The 19,479-nt window shown below is 54.1% G+C and overlaps 3 protein-coding genes across 3 annotated transcripts; 2 read left to right on the top strand and 1 right to left on the bottom strand.

Moving 5' to 3' along the window:
• The first annotated feature begins 218 nt into the window (after window positions 1–218).
• PEX11A (peroxisomal biogenesis factor 11 alpha) lies at window positions 219–5,542 on the top strand. The gene is made up of 3 exons (XM_063169845.1): window positions 219–314; window positions 825–940; window positions 2,471–5,542. The coding sequence occupies exons 1-3, from the start codon at window positions 259–261 to the stop codon at window positions 3,034–3,036; spliced, it is 738 nt and encodes a 245-aa protein (XP_063025915.1). The 5' UTR covers window positions 219–258; the 3' UTR covers window positions 3,037–5,542.
• Window positions 5,543–8,618: 3,076 nt separating this feature from the next.
• PLIN1 (perilipin 1) lies at window positions 8,619–15,567 on the top strand. Its single transcript, XM_063169848.1, has 9 exons — window positions 8,619–8,768; window positions 9,384–9,442; window positions 10,670–10,868; window positions 10,988–11,070; window positions 11,746–11,998; window positions 12,175–12,485; window positions 12,992–13,129; window positions 13,795–14,028; window positions 14,519–15,567. Exons 2-9 carry the CDS (start codon window positions 9,398–9,400, stop codon window positions 14,903–14,905), a joined length of 1,650 nt encoding a protein of 549 aa, XP_063025918.1. The 5' UTR covers window positions 8,619–8,768; window positions 9,384–9,397; the 3' UTR covers window positions 14,906–15,567.
• Window positions 15,568–15,782: 215 nt separating this feature from the next.
• LOC134425315 (ras-related and estrogen-regulated growth inhibitor-like protein) lies at window positions 15,783–19,449 on the bottom strand. The gene is made up of 4 exons (XM_063169849.1): window positions 18,528–19,449; window positions 18,067–18,120; window positions 17,744–17,820; window positions 15,783–17,197 (listed from the first exon to the last, which is right to left on the bottom strand). Exons 1-4 carry the CDS (start codon window positions 18,664–18,666, stop codon window positions 16,772–16,774), a joined length of 696 nt encoding a protein of 231 aa, XP_063025919.1. The 5' UTR covers window positions 18,667–19,449; the 3' UTR covers window positions 15,783–16,771.
• Between the last annotated feature and the right edge of the window lie 30 nt (window positions 19,450–19,479).

A 19,479-nucleotide genomic window follows, 5' to 3' on the forward strand; every position in this document is an offset into this window, starting at 1 on the left:
GTGGGGCAGTACCAGGCTCCTTCGCTTTCCCGGGAGGATCCGCCGCAGGTCAGGCGGCGGCTCCGGGGCGGGGGAAGCCTTTAGCGGTGACACCGCCGCTGCTCCGTTGTTGACGGTTGCCGTGGTAACGGCCCCTCGGTGCCGCAGCCCGGCCGGGATCGGGGCGCGCAGCGGAGCGTTCCGCGGCGGGGCGGGGCCCGGGCGCGGCGGGGCGGAGCGGCCGCGGCCCCCGCGCTGCTCCCGCCGTGCCGCCGAGCCATGGAGGGCTTCGTGGGCTTCACCAACCGCTCTCAGGGCCGCGACCAGATCTTCCGGTGAGTCTGGGGGCAGGCGTGCTCCCCGGGAGCCCCGGCACCGAGCCAGGGCCCCTCAGCGGCCCCGCGGCCGTGCCCGTCCCGCCCGGCCCCTCAGGCAGCCCGGCCCCGCCGCGGGCCCCGGCACCTCCCGCCCTGCCCGGGGATGGTACCGAGCCTCCTCCGCCGTGCCCAGCCGCAGGACAGGAGCGGTGGCCCTAAACTAAAACACAAGTTTGGTTTTTTTCCTCCTCCTCAGCGTGAGGAGGAACTTTTATACATTGCATCTGAGCGGCTGCCCCCGGAGAGCCTGGAGTGTCACTCTCTGCCTCTCTGGGGGCATCCCAAACCCACCTTGTCACCGTGTCACCCCTCCAGGGGATCCTGCCCTGACAGTGGGGTTGTACTGCGTGTTCTCCTTCCCAGCCTGACAGTTCTGAGTCTGTGGAATAAACCTGTCCTGCTGCTGCCATCCTGTGATTGTCCGTGTCTCACCTGTGTCTCCCCCTCTCCTCGTTTTTTCCCTTCCAGAGCCACTCAGTACACATGCATGTTGCTTAGCTATTTAATAGAGAATAAAGCCGATAAAAAGAAGCTGGTAATGAAACTCAAGCAGTTGGAATCTAGCATGAGCTCTGGCCGGAAAAGTAAGTACCCAGTGTCTAGAGGGATAAGAATTTCTTCACTTGCTCCTTCCAGTAAAACAGCTCCTGGCCTTGTGTTTCCTGTAGTTAACCTACCTTGAGCCACAAAACCTCTTTTAGTATATTTACAAAACTGTCAATAGACCTTATCCCTGCCATGGCTTGCCAGGCTAGGTAAGGCTAAATAGATTTTTTTTTTTTTTTTTTTTACTTCCTCAGCCTCCTCTTCAGTTAGACAATCGGAATTACTGCTGGAAGGATGAGAGGAATCAGTTAACAAACAAGTTAACAGTCAGCTGGTGCTGTAGAGGCCAAACTGTCACCTCTGTTCAAGGACAGAGCAGGGTTATGAGGCAAGGCTGGTTCACTGTGTGCTCATTAGTCCTTCCAGCTGATGGGTTGAGACAGCCCAGTGCTGAAAGATCATCATCCTACAAAATCACCTCTGAAGGACCATCCTTCAATATGGCTTTTATATCCTACTTAACATATTAATCTCTTTAGCATTTCTACCCTACTAAAGACATACCCTTCCATGCTTACAGCCTGACCATTTGCATCACTCCCTTCTGTGTCACGGTTGCATCCACGATGACTACACTGTTACTACGTGTGTATCACTTGTTTTCAGCTTGATCTTGCACCCACTTGTCAATTGCTCAATCCTGGAGCAACTGCAACACATGAGACAAATATTCTAGTCTATCATATTGCTATGGATTTGTTTATTATTCCATTAGCTTTAGAGTTATGGTAATGTCCAGTGGGGAGGCCAGTTGGTTTATCAGCATAGCCATAATTCTCGTGCTTCTGCTACATAAATCACTAATAGACACCAGGCCTGAATTCAGGGCTCTTGTAGTTCCACCAGGCTTGGTGCTGTCAGCATCTGTCACTGTGATAAAGGCAGCAGGGTGTAAAAAGTATTTTCAATAATATTGTATTAACATTCAGGGGCCAAAACCCAAACGGTGCAGAGGTGAAATCAGGTTTGCCATATGTTGTAGCTTGAAATGGAATACAGTGTTCCACACAGTTTACAAAGAGCTCCATGTGCCTCTGGCAGAGTCGTGGCTGAGGAGGGACTTTGGTCCCCGTGCTCAGCACGTGAGTCACCGGCTTTCACAGGCACAGAGGGCACCTGTATCTCATGGCTGCAATAGGATTAATGCAGCAACATCTTCTGTCCACAAAGTGAGGTAAAATGCTGTGCAATGTCCAGCTGAAATTAGAGGCTCTGTTTGTGTTCTTTACTTGCTGGCACTGAGTCCTGCAGTGCCGAGGGTGATATTGGTCCAGAGGGGTGCAAGAATGGAGTGGCAAGAGAGGCTGCAAGTCCTGGCTGCTGACCAGACATGTGTGTATGTCCTGGGCTGGTGATGTTTACATAGAACTGAGATGTTCACATCCCTTTCCTCACTAATTCTAGCAAGTGCTCGAGCACACACATGCCCAAAGCCCTGCAGGTTTTGTACAAACACACGCGGACCGTGCCGGGCCGGGCCGTGCTAACCTGTGTGGGCTCTCTTGCAGTGTTCAGGCTGGGCAATGTGGTGCATGCCTTGGTGGCAGCCAGGAGAGCTGCAGAGCTGCCAGAGGTGGTGCCTCGCCTGTGCCTCACGGGCTCCCACCTCAGCCGGGCCCTGTACTTCGTGTGCGACGCCGCGCTCTGGCTCCGCAGCGTCGGCCTCCAGCCACACCTCAACAAGCCCAAGTGGCACACCTGGGCCACCAAGTGCTACTACTGCTCCCTGCTGATGAACCTGGCCAGGGACTGGTATGAGATCTCCTGGAGGCTGGAACAGGCTGCGCTGGAAGAAAAGGCCAAGGAGAATTGTGCCTGGCAGAGAGACGGCGAGGGGCTAAACGGCGTGAGGAGCGATGGTTTGCACAGTTTTCTCTGCCAGCTCTTTCAGATACTGAAAAAGAATCCTCCTTTGCTGCTGGACTTGGTGAAGAACCTCTGTGATCTCTCAGGCCCTTTGGATACACTGGGAATCTACAAGACCAACCCAGGAGTGATTGGTTTCTGCGGCGTGCTCTCCTCCCTGGTGGGGATCCTCACGTTAGCAAGCCCACATCTGAAGCTGAAACAGTGACATAAAAGGAGCTGCATAGTATGAGGCTGCAGCTTTGATCCTCTGACAGATTTTTATCTTCATATAGCACTTTCGAATGAACATGTCTTAAAATAATCTCAAGGTTAATTTTGTCCTCTGAAGAAGTGGATTCTGCCACTTTTCCTTCCCTGTGCCTTTGCAGATGAGTTTAGTGCCATGACACACTCACTGATGGGGTGGAGAGAGGAAAAGGCCAAGTAATATTTCACAAGCAGAAAGAGGACTTGGAACTTGGCTGCTAGATAAGAAAATATTCCTTTATTTTAATACAGGGTTGTGAAATAACTGCATAGGCGACTGTAATAGGTATATGATTCATGACTACACTAATCATGTTTACACTGGAAAGTTTCAATTCACTAATCCAAGGTCCCTGCAGTCAGATTGTCTAGAGTGGGCTAAGGTGGGTTAGGAGCTGCAGTTAGAGCAGCCTGAAGTCAGGGGTGAGTGTTCTGATGGGTTTGGGTTGGTGGATGCTGTGCCCTGCAGGTACTGAGCATGCTGTGATGGTACTTGGAAATGGTCTCTGTGGTGTGTGCCCTGCTGGTGCTGGAGCTGCAGTCTAGTGAGTGCCAACTCCTGTCCCAGAAAATTGCACTTTCTTTGTTTCCTTTGATACTGTGAGCCAGGGACTGTTGGCCAGTGACTCTGACTGCTCCAGCAGGCCACAGCTGAGAGCTTTGGTGCAGGACAGCATATTAACTCCCAAACCCCTGTAATTGCAAGCCCAATTATTTTCCATTAATGATATTGTGATAAGGAGCTTGTTTTTGTCTTTAAATTTACATGAAAAATTCCAGTGTAATAAGGAGTTTGGAACATGCAGTTAAGGAGAGAAGCCTGGCTCAGAGCTCGTTGAGTCACAAAAACTGCAAGGACATGTTTCTGGTTGTGTAAGCTCCAGGAGGGGAGAGAATGGAGTTTGTCATGATAACATCAGAATCCCTGTGGAAGAAAGCTTTTTACTGGATTTGGGCATTCATGGTTTAGACTTTTGTATCTGGTGCTCCCTCTCCTCCCTGCTCATGACCACATGATTGCTTCTGTGTTCCCTTGCTGGCTGAATGGGTTCAGCCATTTGAAAATGCCTCATTTTGTTGCCCTGCAACTGTGTTGTTGTTTATCAGTGACCTCACTGGCAGGGATGGCTGGCAGTATAACTGGGTTAAAAGAGAAATGCTGTGTCCAGCTCTCTAGCATGGCATGCAGTGTTTGCAGAGTACCAGTTTGACACCATCTGAGACAAATTGCACATTATACAGGAGATAAATGTAACATTTTTCTTCATCAGAGTTAGGCCTGTGTGTTCTGCTGCTTCCTGGTGTAAGAAGTCCTTGTTTAATCTGTCAAGGAGATGTGAACAGACTAACCTGGACCAAAGTTCTCTCTTATTATTTCTGATGCTATCTAAAACCAGAAAATTAAAAGGTGTGGACCTCCTTTATTAAAAGGCAAAGGATGTGGAATTAAGTAGGCAGGTGAGGCAGTGCTCCAGTTTACCTGAAGTTGTGGTTGGGCTTGGAATTACTTCCAGTTTGAATATGAAGTGATAGCCTGCCAGTGAAGTGTTTGAAAAGAAAGAGGTTGCTGGGCAGGATAATTAAGTGTGTTTGAAGACCAGATGTGGCCTTCAGCAGCTCTTCAATATGGAAATGAGCAGCACTAAAAGTAAAAGCATACTGGCAGTTCAGGCCAAAATGGAGCAATGTGGGATGTATATTATAGGCTGTATTCTAGGCTTCCTCTCCTTTATAACAATGGAATTTTTTTTGTTTGTTTCTTTCTCCATTTGTGTTTCATCTCCTGGCCATGTGGAAGCCATCCCTACCTTAGTCAGATTGATCATTATCTCAGTGTGTAGCAATCCCTGGAAGAAAGGAAGAGGAGTCTTGATCATCTGAGAGTGGAGGTTTGACCGGCTTTTGTGTACAGAATTCCATCTTATTGCTAAAAATGTGTTTTCAGTCCCACTCAGGGGAGCTCTCAGATGCAAAATACTTCACAAAACACTTTCACTGGTTTGCCAGCTGGTTTCTCTTTCTCTCTTACACTTTTCAGGGAAAGCCATTGATAGAGCCCAGTCTCCCTCCCTGTGCCCTGCAGGCAAACACGGTGCTAAGCCCTGAGCCAGGCTTTGATGTTTCTCCCATAGGGCCTGGTGTGGATTAGCTTGTGCAGCCTTATTGAGGGAAATGAGGGTGAGTTTTCAGCCTGTCTCAGCCCTGCCTGTCCCATTCTCCATGATGCAGGCTGGAGCACACAGGAGTACCTCTCTTTACTAGATGTTAAGCACTAATATTTGCCTTCTGCTCCCCAGCTGGAGGCTGGTGATTTAAGGTACCTTAAAATAATGTGACTGAAGCTATAGGATTGTGATCATATGGAGAAAATCCTTTTAGTGCCTTTTTTTGTATCTCTTTCTAATACAGCAGCTGGAGTAAGAACAAGATGTTTGAACACAAGCAATAAACTGTGATGAGTGTGACACTGTGTCTGTGTATCACTTGGAAGGTGGTGTAAACAGGGAGAATTTCTCTCATCTCTGAATTTTATGAAGGGTGACACTTTTAAAGAGACATTATGAGTGGGTTCTAGAACTTTCCTTTTGTACTACCCAACTGGCAGCTAGATTCATCCAGTTAATTTAGAATCACAATTTCAGCTGCAAAAACATTAAGAGATATTTGAGTGATATCAGGTGAAAGTGCATCCTTAGATTGCCCTGAAACAAGGAGGTGTTTTGGGAATTCCTTTGAGTACCAGCAGTGAGGGCTGGAGCCTTGTGGCCAGTGCAGGCGCAGCTGGGTGAAAGGGACAGGGGCACCTGCATTTCAGTATCTCATAAACAGCTTTTCATTTGGATGGTCATGGTTTAATGACAAATGCCAGCTCAGGGGAACAAAGGGTGACATCTCTGGCAGAGGTGGCCAGGGATGGAGCCAGGATAACCATTAAACTGAGCTCACTGCTAGCTCCTACCCCCTGCAGTGAGAGTCTTGCAAACTTGGAAGTTCCAAAATGTCAGCTCCTGAACAATGTATAAAGCATGGCATTCAGGGTGCTTTAGCAAGAGTTTCCTTCTGGATTAGTGGCCTCAGACACATTTTGTAATGGGAACAGTAGGAGAGTGGTCATCTTCTCTTCTACTTACAGACAGGGCCTTCCTAACACTAACACTGTGCTGGGCATGGCATTTCAAGGAATATGTGAGCCATTGGGGATTCCCAGGTGAGCATCAAGAGCAGGCAAAGGTTAAAAACCAACATCTCTAAGGAGACACCAAATAAACCAGTTCTGTAGAGGAAGTGTCACCAGGGGAGGGTGTGAGTAGTCTTCTAAGTGTCTAAAAGCTTTTCTGCCAAGGGCAAGGCAATGAATCAGTCTCCAAATCCAGGGGACAATACTTTTATATTGCCACAAAGAATTAAATCACACCTTTTTTTGAACTGAAAGTAAAATAAAAAATCTAAATAGCTTGCCTAGGAGGGCATCCTGGGCAGATGCCCTGGATGAAGAAACTGGGCAGACATCTGTCAGCAGTGGTTATGGGGTTGCTGATCCTGCATGGAAATGAATCAGATACTTCTCCAGCCCCTTCCCAGACCAAAGGATGAAGGTGCCTTGCAGGGCTTTGGGGATCTGGCTCATCCTCTCACTGTGGTACATTACTGATTGTGGAGCAGACTGCAGAGACAGGGGTGTGAAGCTGCGTCCCCTGTGGGTCTGGGAGCTCTGAACAGGGAATGTTTCTGGTGCTGGAGTGGTGGGGCAGGGAGGCCGTGGTGCCTTGGCCCTGCAGAGCCAGGGCTGGCACAGCCTTTGTCCCAGAGGAAGGGGAGGGGATGAGCACAGGCTTTAGTAGGGCAAAGGCTGTGCTGGCTCCTGACTCCAGCCAAGGCAGGGAGGAGGTTGCTGTGCCCTCTGCACTTTCAGCCATGCCAGCAGCGCTGGAAAAAGTCTGAGTGCCAAGAGAGCAAACTTTGAAGCAGGCTGGTGCCCTTTGTCCCTCTGTCTGAAGGGCAGTGGCTGACCCCAGCACCAGCTGGAGGCAGCCCAGCACACTCATGTGCCTCTGCACCCGGCCAGCAAGGCAGGCACAGCCCCGGACTGGCAGCAAACTCTGGGCTCTTTGGGAAGCAAAGGGGATTTTCTTTCCATCTGTGCCTTTCCCATGCCCCAGGGAAGCCTCCCACCCCCACGCAGGAGCAATGCAGCCACAAGCAGGGAGCCATGGAGCCGTGTTGGGTGCTCACCTCCATGTGCTGAATGGGAGTGCTGGGCACCTGTGGGCATTGTGAGCCAGTGCCAAGGGACACACGGCACCCTGGACCTCTCATGTGCACTGATCTCCCTGATTATTGCCTTGTCCTCAGGCATTTGTCCTCTTTCCATCACACTGTCCTCATCTCATCAGTGTGGCTCATCTGCAGTCAATAACCAAAACTTGGCATGGTCCCATACAGGTGGTGTGGTCTTCGTTTCAGTCAGTACCACAAATGGATTTGTTAACAATGATGTGAGTCCTCAGTGTGCCTCCTGTGCACTGAGGCCATGGGAGAGCAGCATTTTAGTGAGGGCAATGCTGGCTGGTCAAGGAGGGAAGCTGTTCCTCTACAAAGCATTTGTGAATCCACATTTGGGGAAACATGTCTTGTTTTGGTCCCACCACCACAGAGACATCTTGAATAGTCTTTCATGAGAGGGCAAGGCATTCAGGGGCATGGAACACAGGCTACACCAGCACTGAATGGGGTACAAACTCTGCTCAGAGGTGCACAAAGCAAAAATAGGACATGTCAGGTACAGCAAAGAAAATTCCAGCTGGACATTAGGAAAAAGCAGTTTAACCATTAGTATGGTTAGGACAGGAACTGGGCCTCAGAGAGAGAGGAATCTTCTCCCTAGAGGTTTTTAAGACTGGACAAGACCAAGAGCAGCCTGATCTGGCTTTGAGGGCACCTCTGCTTTGGGCAAGAGTTGAACAAGGTTATCTTCACTTCCAAACTGATCTTTTTCTCCATCTATCCCAAATGCCTAAAGCTTTCCTAATGCAGTGTCTGCCCTGACCCTCAGCTAGAGCCTCCTCACCAAAAGCCTCATGAATCATCTTAGAAATTGCAGACCTGCCCAAACCAGATTGCTTCAAGCAGAATATGTCCCCCACATCTGCCTTCTGCTCCTTGTGCTCAGTAAACTCTCCTGGGGAGAAACCATGTTCTTGGTGTGTTTGGTTTCCTAGCAGTATTATACCCTGGTCCATCATGAGACACAGCAGGGCTTACAGAAACACAGGAAGGTTTTAATCTCTTAGGAAACCCTGACTCTTCCCCTTCTCCCTGTCTGTCCATGATCTGCTGCTGTCGAGGTGGTGAGGTGGTGAGGTGGTGAGGTGGTGAGCTCCTTCTCTTGTGTGGAAGGAGAGGTGTTAAACCCTGGAACATTCCAGCCGTGCTGCAGCTGCTGCACTCTGCAGGGAAGGCAGCAAAGGGGATTTTCTGCCGTCATCTGCTCCCAATTACGGTGGTTTCAGGGAGCTCCTTGGCCCGTTTCCACCACGATCCCTCAGCTCCCGAGCCCACGCAATGGGAGGTGGGGCCTGGTGGTGGTGGTAGTGGCCAGAGCACGGTGCCTCACCCTCACAGCACCAGGCTGAGGGGACACTGCAGACACCACTCTCTGCTCCTGCTCTGCTGGGGACAGGCTGGCCCTCGGTGAGTAGTCTGTGCCTGCTGGGTGCTCCAGGACAGCTTCAGTGGGACCATCAGGGATCACCCATTCTCTCTAGATGTCCAGAATTTCATCTGCTGCTAAGAAAAAGGGGTCTGTGCTGGGCCTGGAGCTGTTTTCACAAGGATGAGTGTTGGCATTGTGAGCAGCAGATATGTATTAGGGGGACGCTGACCTCAGCTGGACATCTCACCATATCCCTACCCACTGCTCTTCTATCTGCTCCTGTCCTGCCTTCCTACCCCTCCTCAGCCAGAGTCTATTCTCATGCACATCTGTCAGCATCCTGGCTGCTCTGAGTTTGCTTTTCCAGCATACTTTATCCTGCCCTTATCATAACTTCTCTAAACTACATGCCTCTCAACTAATTCTTTTGTATCTTTGGGTGTTAAGGCACACAAGCAGGGCAGGGCTGCACGGAGGTTTTGGTTTTACATTTAACTGGTAAAAAGTCAAATGTTGGGCAATGCCACGTCCATTGCACCCACGGGAGCTGTGTGTCAGCCCAGCTGCTGTGCTTGGGGGTGCAGGAGTGAGGGGGAGCCCAAGCCCAGCCCTGCTTTCAGGCAGAGTCTGCTGTTCCCAACTTTGCTTTGCAGGTGGGTGCACCACAATGACGGTGAAGAAGACTCAGGCTCTGCAGGATGGAAGTGCCAAGGTGGGTGCAGAGAAGGGAGAGAGAAAAGGGCACAGATGTGCCAGGGGGGCCAGGTAGTGTGTGCTGACTGTGCTGGATGAATAGCAGCCACACCTCTGTGTCTCACAAGTCCCATGTTCTCTTTATATGGATCTTTACCTGCAGTAGTATGGAGCATCATCAAAGGGAAAGGACAAACCGTTTTGCTTGCTTGAAATTAAATAGTTCAGATTCAAAAAAGGTAGCCTTGAGCTGATGTAAGCACTAAGTGATAGCTGCCGACTGTGCCTGCCCTTCATCTGTGCCCCATTTAGTCCCCAGACCTCCAGCATGGAGGTTTCCAGAGGAAAGCCAGAGGGAGCATCTAAATAGTTGGGCTTGTGTGACTGTGTTCACAGGGGTTTTTGGTTGAGGGAAGAGACAAGGGTCTGACTCCATATTTCAGAAGGCTTGATTTATTATTTTATGATATATATTACATTAAAACTATGCTAAAAGAATAGAAGAAAGGATTTCATCAGAAGGCTAGGTAAGAATAGAAAAAGAAAGAATGATAACAAAGGTTTGTGTCTTGGACAGAGAGTCCAAGCCAGCTGGGCTGTGATTGGCCATTAATTAGAAACAACCACATGAGACCAATCACAGATGCACCTGTTGCATTCCACAGCAGCAGATAATCATTGTTTACATTTTGTTCCTGAGGCCTCTCAGCTTCTCAGGAGGAAAAATCCTAAGGAAAAGATTTTTCATAAAGGATGTCTGCAACAGGCTTGGGATATTGAGGAGTGAAGACCAACCCCCTCAGACATTGCCTGCAGTGTCCCTGCTCCCTCAGTGGCAGCAGCCAGCCTATAGTCCTTACTCAGCATACCTGGCAGACCCTCAGTGGGGCTAGAGTAATACCCTTCTACTCCTCCTCTGCAAGCAAAAGTGAGTCCTCAGTGTGCCTCCTGTGCATTGAGGCCATGGAAGAGCAGCATTTTAGTGAGGGCGCTGCTGGCTGGTCAAGGAGGGCAGTTATTCTTCTACAAAGCATTGATCCTGTACAAAGCATTGATCCTGTACAAAGCATGGATCCTCTATAAAGCATTGATCCTGTACAAAGCAGTGATTCTGTACAAAGCATTGATCCTGTACAAAGCAGTGATCTCTGCTCACTGCAGCGCACCAAGAGCCAGCGGTGTGCAGGGAATTGGGGCGCTCCTCAGGGCATTGCTGCTGGCTCACCCATCCCCACCCACCACGCAGGAGAACGTGCTGCAGAGGGTGCTGCAGCTGCCCGTGGTGAGCTCGACGTGCCAGACGCTGCAGCGCAAGTACAGCAGCACCAAGGAGTCGCACCCGCTGATGGCCTCGGTGTGCGAGGTGTACGAGCGCGGCGTGCAGGGCGCCGGCGCCCTGGCCATGTGGGGCATGGAGCCCGTGGTGCGCCGCCTGGAGCCGCAGTGTGAGTCCGTCTGCCGAGGGGGGACGTGGCAGGGGCGTCCAGCCGGTGCGGCAGCGCTGGCACAAGCATGGGCCTGGCACAGCCATGGGGTTTTCTTACCGTGCTTTTGCCCAAGGCAGTCGCTGTGGCCAACAACCTGGCTTGCCGGGGCTTGGACCATCTAGAGGAGAAGATCCCTGCTCTGCAGTACCCTGTTGACAAGGTAAGTCACAGGCAGGACTGTCACTCTTGCACTGAGAATGATATTGGAACAGGCAGTATTGTAGAAAGAGCAAAGAAGGCTTTTTTCAAGAGAACCACACAGTTTTTATAGAGTGATACAATAGATTCTATTAGATTGGCTAGTTAACAAAAACACCTTCCTCATACACCATCCTTGAGAAGAACAGAAAGACAAAGTAGAAGAACACCACCTGCAGATTGTTTATACTTAACAAGTTGTGTCATCCTTACAACTCCCTAAAAATTCTCACAAGGCGCTGTGAGAAACGCTTGCTCTTTCTCTCTCTGTCCCATGGGATCCACACAGGACAGGCTGGGACACCCCAGCCCCTCTGAAAAGCCCACAGTACATCTCCTCCAGCCTTGTTTCTGGATGGTGACAGGCTGCTGGCTGGGAAACAAGGCAGCACCTTCAAGTGAGGGCTCCTCCAAAGGCCTCTGCAACCTAAATGATGGCTGGGGCTCCCAAATATAAGTCAGCAATGTCTGTGTCCCATCCCTGCCAGCTACCTCCACCCCAGGTGGAGAGAGCTGTTATGCCCCTATTAGAGCTGTTCACTGGCATGGACGTGGCTGGGGTCCCTGCAGTCCCTCTGGCTGTCCCATGCCACCCCAAGCACACCAGAGGGGCTGTTCTCCATCTCTCTGCCCACAGCTCGCATCTGAACTGAAGGATACCATCTCCTGCCCCCTCCAAAGTGCCAAAAGCACCATTGGCAGCTCCATGGATAAGATCATCGAGCTGGCGGCAGAGGGCTATGAGGCCACCAAGAGCACAGTGGAAACGACAGCCAAGTACACAAGGAAGAACTCAGTGACCCAGATGGCAGCTGCAGGTGTCGACACAGCCCTGGGAGGGCTGGAGAAGCTGATGGAATACCTGCTGCCAGAGGAGGATGAAGAAGCAGGTAGTCCTGATGCCCAAATCCTCACTGAGGGAGTCTGGTGACAACTGGCTGGGCGGCTCCTCAGTTGTGGGGTGCGTGGGGCAGGAGGCAGCCCCTGGAATTTGGCATAAGGCTGCCTAGGAGGGTTGTCCCACCAGAATGTAACCATTCTTCTGCCTGTACTCTTCTCCCTTTAGATAAGAAGCCCAAAAAGAAACATCTGTCAACACCAAAGGTGTCCCAGCAGCAGCCCAGCACTACCACCACCACTCCCAGCACTCCCAGTGCTCCCAGGGCTCCCAGTGCTCCCAGGGCTCCCAGTGCTCCCAGGGCATACAGCGCATGCAGCACACCCAGCACTCCCAGTGCTCCCAGTGCTCCCAGCACCCTGGGCCGGATTGGTGCTTTGGTCAGCACCGTGTCCCAGCGCGCTTACCAGCAAACCACCCAGAGCCTGCAGCGTGCCAAAACCAAGGGGCAGGAGCTGGCCTCCTGGATCCCCATCCTGGTGAGTGCCAGGACCCACCTGCTGGGCTCCTGCTCCCCCATCTCCTCTTTTGAGCTGATTTTGCTTCCAGACAGGACGTTTCAGGCTCCTTGGAGCAAATCTGAGCAGAGTTCACTTCCCCTGCTCAGCAGGACAAGCTGGGGCTGGCGGTTCCTGCGTGATGTTCACACATAACCATGTACCATATTAGTGGGACGAGTTATTTTTAGCAGGTTCCCAGCATGTAATTGTTGATTTATGGCCTTGCCATAACATCCTTCCTAAAGCAGAAAGCCCCTGCAGAGACCCAGAGGGGATGGGGAGAAGGAGGTGTTTTTCCTACCCTGTGCTGCAGTGGGAACAACTTCCCTGGCCTGTGCTAAAATCCCAGAGCTCCCATCTGCGCTCAGGGTTTCTCCCCAGATGCACAAATGAACTCCCTGTGCACCCCTGTGTACCTCAGGCTAAAAGGACAGAGTGGGACCAGCCAGCTCCCTCTGAGTGGTGCTTTTTTGCTCCCCTGGCAGGGAAGCCTGGCCAAGCCGAGTGCCCCTGCAGCCCCCCAGCCCCGCAGTGATGCGCAGGGCTGGCTGACCCGGCGCCACAGCAAGGCACCCGAGCAGAAGCAGGAGAAGGCAGGCAAGAAAGACACCAACCACGCCAAGGTATGGAGCAAAGCAGAGCAGTGAGCTGGGAATGCTCCAAAGCATCCTCCTACCCACGGACCATAGAGGCTGTTCCTCCATACCTGTGGGGCCTCTATCCCTGCTCAATCCTGAAATGCAACTTGGAGGATGCAAGAGGGGGGTGGCAGTGGGGCAGCCCCAGGAGACCCCTTCCCTTTCTCCAAAGCTGGGAGCTGTGGGCAGCCCCTGTGCCAGGCAAAATCACTGTGGTTCGTATGTTCAAAACTCCTTTGGAGCTGTGGGATGCCAGCACTGAACTCCCTCCTGAACCTCTGAACAGCCCTGAAAACGCCCTGCCGTGGTGCCTGCAGGGAGGGGCGGTCCGAGCCGGTGGGGCTGGGAACAGCTCCTGCCCGGCTCCGCTGGGAGCTGGGGACGGGAAGCAGCAGGTTGGGGTCAGCGCCCTCGGCCTCTGCCTGCAGCGGAAGCACAGCCCCGAGCAGAGGGTCCCTGGGGCCCGAGGGGGGGAGCTGGCAGGGACAGGGAGAGACCCTGCTGCAAAGGGCTGCCGTGGCTTTTGCACGGCAGCCAGCTGAAACCTCTCAGGCTCAGAGCTGCGAAGGGGATGGGGAAACCAGGGCCACCCCTGTCCTGTCCTGCTGGCGGTGGGGCAGCCCAGGAGCTGAGCTGGTTTCTCTGGGCAGGCGGGACAGGACCCTGGGCTCGTGGGCAGCGTGGCTCACAACCTGCAGAGCGCCTGCGCCTCGGGCATCTCCAGCGTGAAGAAGGTGCCGGCCGTGGCCTGGGATGCGGCGGAGGGCTTGATCCTCTTCACGCCCCGCAGGCTGTCCAGGGCCATGGAGACTGTGGATGCTCTCGGGGGAACCCTCGTCAGTGCCCCTAAGCATCTGCTGGGCACCCTGTACAGCTATGTGCCGGTGAGTTTGCACCCAGCCAGGCCCTGTCCATCTCCTGCAAAGCCATTCTGCTCAATCTCCTGCCATGGGCACCCCACAGCTGCAGGAAATGTCAGACTGGGGAGATGGGGTGCCATGAAGACACCTCATTCCCACCCTCCTCTTGAGCATCCCCAAAGCCATGACAGTGAGTCCCTCAACAAAACAAATGGGTCAGACAGTGGTGACACCTCCACACAGCTCATGCCCAAGCCAAGGTTTGACCACAATCCTGGGAAGTTGAAATTTCAGGCTGAGACCCTGCTCTCTCTCCTTTACCTCAGCCTGTTGTTCCCCTGGGAGTGTTTCTCCACCACAGCTGCTCAAGGACTGCAAGCCACCCACTCCTCTCCACTCTGGGGGCAAACTGGCTTCTCCTGAGGTTCTCCCAGTTTAAGGGGGGCTGTGCAGCACAGGTGGGGCAGGGCTGGCAGGTGGCTCCACCTGGCTGGGCGCTCACCCCATCTCTCAGCTCCGCAGGCAGTCGGTGAAGGAAGAAGAAGCATCCAGGGCCAGCAAGACCAACACGGAGAAGAAAGAGAAGAAGGAGAAGGAGGAGGAGGAGGAGACCAAGGCCGCTGCCCCCTCCAGCGAGGAGAAATCGCAGCTGAGGAGCGACTGGCGGCTGTACCGTGGCCATCACCCCCTGTCCTTCCTGGGGCTCGAGGACCCCCTGTTCCTGCGGCACGGCTACTACCGCAGCCCTGCCCTGGAGCCCGAGTACCCGTTCCCAAGGAAATCCGCATTCTCCCCCTACAACAGGAGGGTCAGTGAGGGCTCCTACCGCTTCAGCCCCGAGTCCGTGTACAGCCGGGCCTACTACGGCAGCCTCTACAGCCCTGTCTACAAGAAGGACTGAGCCAGAGGCGGGACAAGCATCCCAGCCCCTCTCCAATCCCCTCAGCACGCTTTGCTGGGCCCCTGCCAGCTTCCCACACTCACCCCTGTTCCAGGACAGGAGCTCCAAGTGGTAGACAGGCCATGGGACAGCTTATTCTGGAGTGCATCAAGGCCAGGATGGGGGAATAAAGGCAAACAAAAGCCCTGCTGCCAGGAGGAGAAGGTAGGGGAAGGTGGGACTAGGCAGATGAAGGAGATGTGGAAAGAGCAATCACCCAGGGCTGGCACTGGGCTACCTTGGACCCTGCTCAGCAGACAGGGTGAACTTAGATGGGCTACACATTGAGAGAGAGAGGGGAGGATGACAAAGCTGTCAAACATCACCATAGCAAGCCTGCTTCCCCATCCTTCCTCCCTCCATCCCCCCTTGCAGGGCACATCCCCAGGCACAGATTGCTCCTCCATGGAGAGGCTGAAGATCCCCACCACCCAGCAGGATTCGTGAGTGGGAAAGCCCTGGGCGCTTCTCTCCCAGCTGGTGGTGGGATGGACGGTGGGGTCAGGAAAAAGAACAGGTGGAGCTCCTGGAGCCCCTCTCCCACAGGATCACCTGGCTTCCCACAACACCTTGTTGCATCTGCTGCAATAATAAACCTGCAACAATAAACCACCTGCAACTCACCCCATCTGCTCAGCTTCTTTGTGGCAGTGAGACACCAAACCAAGGGAACACAGTGGGGTGAGACCCCCAACTCAGGGCCAAGGGAGTGGGCGCAGGAAACATCCTGTTACGTTCCCTGTGGGTAGCTGCCCACAGAGTGGGTGCTCATGCCCAGCACGGTATGTGTCTCTTCCCATGCCCCAAGTACAAATTCACAGCTCCAAGGAGCCGGGGCTTCCTGCCAAAGACAATTTATTGCATTTCCAGAAGAACACAGCAGAGAAATCAGTGTCCCTACAGCACGCACAAACCCTCTCCCAACACACTGCGCTCCCAGGGCACAAAGAGAAGGGTTTGGGAGAGGCAGGGAAAAGCCTCCCAGCAGCACAGGGGTCAGCGAGCCCCTTTCCCCAGCTCCTTTCCTCCCCGGGGACAGGCAGCCCTGCAGAAGGAGCGGCTTGGGAAGGCTCGTGGTGCAATTCCCATGCTGGGAACGAGCCCCACGCCTGGCTTTTCCCAGGCACAGCCTGTACAGCGCCCGCCCGCACAAGGGAAACAAACGGCTGGGATGGCTGCAAGGCTGTGGGGGAGAGAGAGGGCTGTGAGCACAGCTGTTCAAAAGCACGGCAAGGGGGATGGGAGGCACCAGCCATCACCAAATTCCCCAGGATCGCCGGTGCCCTGGGCTCTGATACACACGTGGGAATTATCACTGCCTCCCCAGTGGGGAAAGCACCACCTCTCCAGCTCATGGGTGCTCCAGGGTTACTGAAGAGGACCCTGGTGAGGGTAAAACAGGAATAAGGGTCCCAGGGTAGGAGTGGAGAGACAGGGAGTCGTGTGCTGTACAAGAGCAGGATGTTCTCCGTAATCGCTGACAGCCTGGGCAGCTCCTGCTGCAGGAGCTGGGGATGCTGCTGCCTGGAGCTTTGGCAAAATCCCCCCGTGGTTTCCAGTGTTGGAGGATGGAAGGAGAAAGCAGGAGGCACCTAAAGAGCTGGTAGAGCAAAGAGATGAGACTGTCCCACGGCAGAGCCAAGAGGAACCCACTACAGTCCTCAGCTGCACTGGCTGTGCATGGCAGGACACCCAGACCCTGACACGAGGAGGACAGCAAGGAACCCGTCATACTTATGGAAAGACACACACCATGTCCATGGGCACCCAGCAGGCAGGCCTGGCCCAGCTGGGCAGCACAGGGAGCAGCAGCAGCCCTGCAGGGGCTCAGAGAGAGTCCGTTCGCTTTCGGGCAAACACAGCCGACATGGTCTTGACGATGCCCCGGATCCCTGTGCCCTTCTTCAGAGCCAGCTTGGTGTCTGGGATGAGCTTGGCCAGTCCGTGGAAGACCATGAGGGCCCCGTGATAAGCCTCAGCTGCAGAGACCTCGTAGAAGCCGCAGTCTAAGGAGAGGGCCAGGAGCCGGCCCTCCTCGCTGGACACCTCCCGCTGGTGGTGCAGGTCCCGCTTGTTGCCCACAATGACAATGGGCACCTTCTCCTGGCTCTGCCCCTCCTTGGCAGCCTTGATGAACTGCACTTTGAGGGGCAGGATGTTGAAGCTGGCACGGTCACAGATACTGTAGACCAGGACAAAGCTGTCTGCCCACTGGATTCGCTTCTCCTCCGAGGAGCCATCCTCTGCCTGCTCCTGTGGGGAAAGAGAAAAGGAAGGGTTGTTTCATTGAGCTCCCTCCCTCCAGGCCTGCCTGATGGAACAGGGCAATCCTGAGCCTGTCAGGACAACAAAAGGGCAGAGAGAAAGAGGAGTACCAAGGAGGGCAGAGCAGCACCTGGCTAGCAGAACTAACCAAGGGGGGATGATTCAGCTTTCACCATCACACCCTAATCCTAACCCTCACCCAGCTGCCAAGCACTGCAGACTGTAGATGATAACAGTGTGGGACCTCAGAGCAGCACCTCAATTTCTTTAGCACAGTCCTGTATTCCCATCAGTGCTTCAGCTCCAGTGTTCTCAGCCAGAGGGCCATGGGCTATGGTAACTATTGCTACCCTGTCAGCAGCACTGCTGTCCTGTGCTTGGCAGCTGAGAAGAGTTCAGTCACTTATGAACCCTCTGATCTGAAAGCCTTGCTCACCTGAACCTCCCAGCCTGTGGTTCCCCATAGGTAACTTCCAGTAAAGGGGTTTTTTGTCTCTAGGGTAGAAATGGGTGATAGGAGTGGAGCTCTCTCACCTGGGAATTGGGGACGTCCCAGATGTGTAAGAGAATCTCTCGGCCGTCCACAGTCAGGTTGTGGCTGTAGATGAATTCTGTGCCCCCAAAAAGAAAAAAAAAAATCGTCATCTTCACGGTGCCACCAGCTGCCACCCTGGACCTTTTGCACCCCAGAGAAGCAGCTGTGGAGCAAAGAGATGGGTCACTGAACAAATACAACACTGAGCCCCTGGGAGCAGGCAGATGCTCTGGAGAAAGGCAGGAGAGGATGGGCTGCAATGAAATCCCAGAGCAGAGCTGTGCCCAGTCCCTGCTGGGAACTGGCCTGGCCTGGCACTCACCCATGTCCCCGTACTCTCCAATAAAGCGTCGGGTCAGGAAACGCACGGTCAGAGCTGCAGACGGAAGGACAGGAATCATCAGAATAACCCAAAACCTGGAGGGTGCTCCTTTCTGAATCCAGAGCAGAGTCAGGCACCATGCCCTTGTAAACTCCTACAAGCAGCAACGACCTCTGAGTTTCCCCAGCCACCAGCAGGTCTGTGAGTGCAGCAGAGGCACAGCACGAACCAAAGCATCCGCACGAGCCGGAGCATCAGCAAACTGCAGCTCAGTGCAAAATACCTTCCCCTGTCATTGCCCGGCCGGCTACAAGGTTGTGCTCAGCTTCCCCACCTTGAACACAGCTGCACCCCAGGGCTCAGCCCCCTCTCACCAATTCACTCCTTGGGCTGCTCCCTGCCACTGCCCTCCAAACACTGCTGCAGTTTCCAGCCTGCTACAGCTCACCGTCAGTTCTCACCTGATTTCCCTACGTTGTCTGCTCCCATGACAAGGACGTTCGCTTCCATCTTCAGGGCAGCGGGGCCAGGCACCTCCATGAGGGCAGGGTGGTCGGGGGTGAAGCTGGTGCTGCGGCGCAGGGGGAGCCGGAGCCCCATGCCGAGCGTGGCCGAGCCCCTCGCACGGTCCCAGCCGTGTGTCCAGCCCGGCTCGGCACAGCCGGCAGCCCAGCGCTTCCCACGGCACCCGGGGGACCCGCCAGGCCCATACCCCTCCCCGCAGCCGCAGGGGCGGTGCGCAGGGAACTGCAGGCAGCCGGATGAAAAACTTTGTCATCGCTCGGAGTGTCCTGAACATACGTCAGTGGCTGAGCCGGCCCTGCCAGCCCCCAGCGCGGCGGGCGGCCGGGAAGCACCAGCTGTCGGCACCAGCTGCTCCCAAACCGCATCCCAGGAGGGACCCACGCCCCCACCCCAAAGCACTTTGTGCCTCGGCAGGGCCACGCAGCCCCTTGTCCCTTCCGCACGGTGATCGTGGCAATGTCACCCGGGAGTGCGGGAATGTTACCGCTGCTGGGCTGGACGAAGCGGCTGATGAGAGACGCGAGTCCCCTGTGGCTGGCGGAGCATCTCATGGGCGGCGGAACTTTGTTTCACCAGCGATGGAACACTCACGATTAACGGAGCGCTGCCTCGCATGTGACGAAGCATCTCACGAGGGACGGGATCCCGAGTGAGGGAGTGAGTGATGAAACATCCCAGGAGTGATGGAGCATCTCCCGAGTGATGGAGCTTCTCTGGAGCAAGTCCCGCAGACACGGGCATCCCCCGCTCCCCCCGACTGCTCTCCGCGGGGTGCAGCGAGGACCGGCTGCATCCTCCCTTCCCGACCCTCCGCATCCTCCCTCCTGCTCCCTCATCCTCTGCCCTACCCGCATCCTCCTCCCTTCCCGACCCTCCGCATCTTCCTCC

The sequence above is a fragment of the Melospiza melodia genome, chromosome 15 (genome assembly GCF_035770615.1).
Source record: "Melospiza melodia melodia isolate bMelMel2 chromosome 15, bMelMel2.pri, whole genome shotgun sequence".
Taxonomy (NCBI): Eukaryota; Metazoa; Chordata; class Aves; order Passeriformes; family Passerellidae; genus Melospiza; species Melospiza melodia.

What these genes read in the sequence shown, in the direction of transcription:
- PEX11A (XM_063169845.1), top strand. Translation starts at nt 259, where the DNA reads ATGGAGGGCTTCGTGGGCTTCACCAACCGCTCTCAGGGCCGCGACCAG. An exon ending in GGCCGCGACCAGATCTTCCG is followed by an intron (nt 315 to 824) that starts GTGAGTCTGGGG and finishes TTTCCCTTCCAG; the next exon opens with AGCCACTCAGTACACATGCA. An exon ending in CATGAGCTCTGGCCGGAAAA is followed by an intron (nt 941 to 2,470) that starts GTAAGTACCCAG and finishes GCTCTCTTGCAG; the next exon opens with TGTTCAGGCTGGGCAATGTG.
- PLIN1 (XM_063169848.1), top strand. Translation starts at nt 9,398, where the DNA reads ATGACGGTGAAGAAGACTCAGGCTCTGCAGGATGGAAGTGCCAAG. An exon ending in GCGCCGCCTGGAGCCGCAGT is followed by an intron (nt 10,869 to 10,987) that starts GTGAGTCCGTCT and finishes TGCCCAAGGCAG; the next exon opens with TCGCTGTGGCCAACAACCTG. An exon ending in AAGACACCAACCACGCCAAG is followed by an intron (nt 13,130 to 13,794) that starts GTATGGAGCAAA and finishes TTCTCTGGGCAG; the next exon opens with GCGGGACAGGACCCTGGGCT.
- LOC134425315 (XM_063169849.1), bottom strand. Translation starts at nt 18,666, where the DNA reads ATGGGGCTCCGGCTCCCCCTGCGCCGCAGCACCAGCTTCACCCCCGAC. An exon ending in TGGAGAGTACGGGGACATGG is followed by an intron (nt 17,821 to 18,066) that starts GTGAGTGCCAGG and finishes TTGGGGGCACAG; the next exon opens with AATTCATCTACAGCCACAAC. An exon ending in GGGACGTCCCCAATTCCCAG is followed by an intron (nt 17,198 to 17,743) that starts GTGAGAGAGCTC and finishes CTTTCCCCACAG; the next exon opens with GAGCAGGCAGAGGATGGCTC.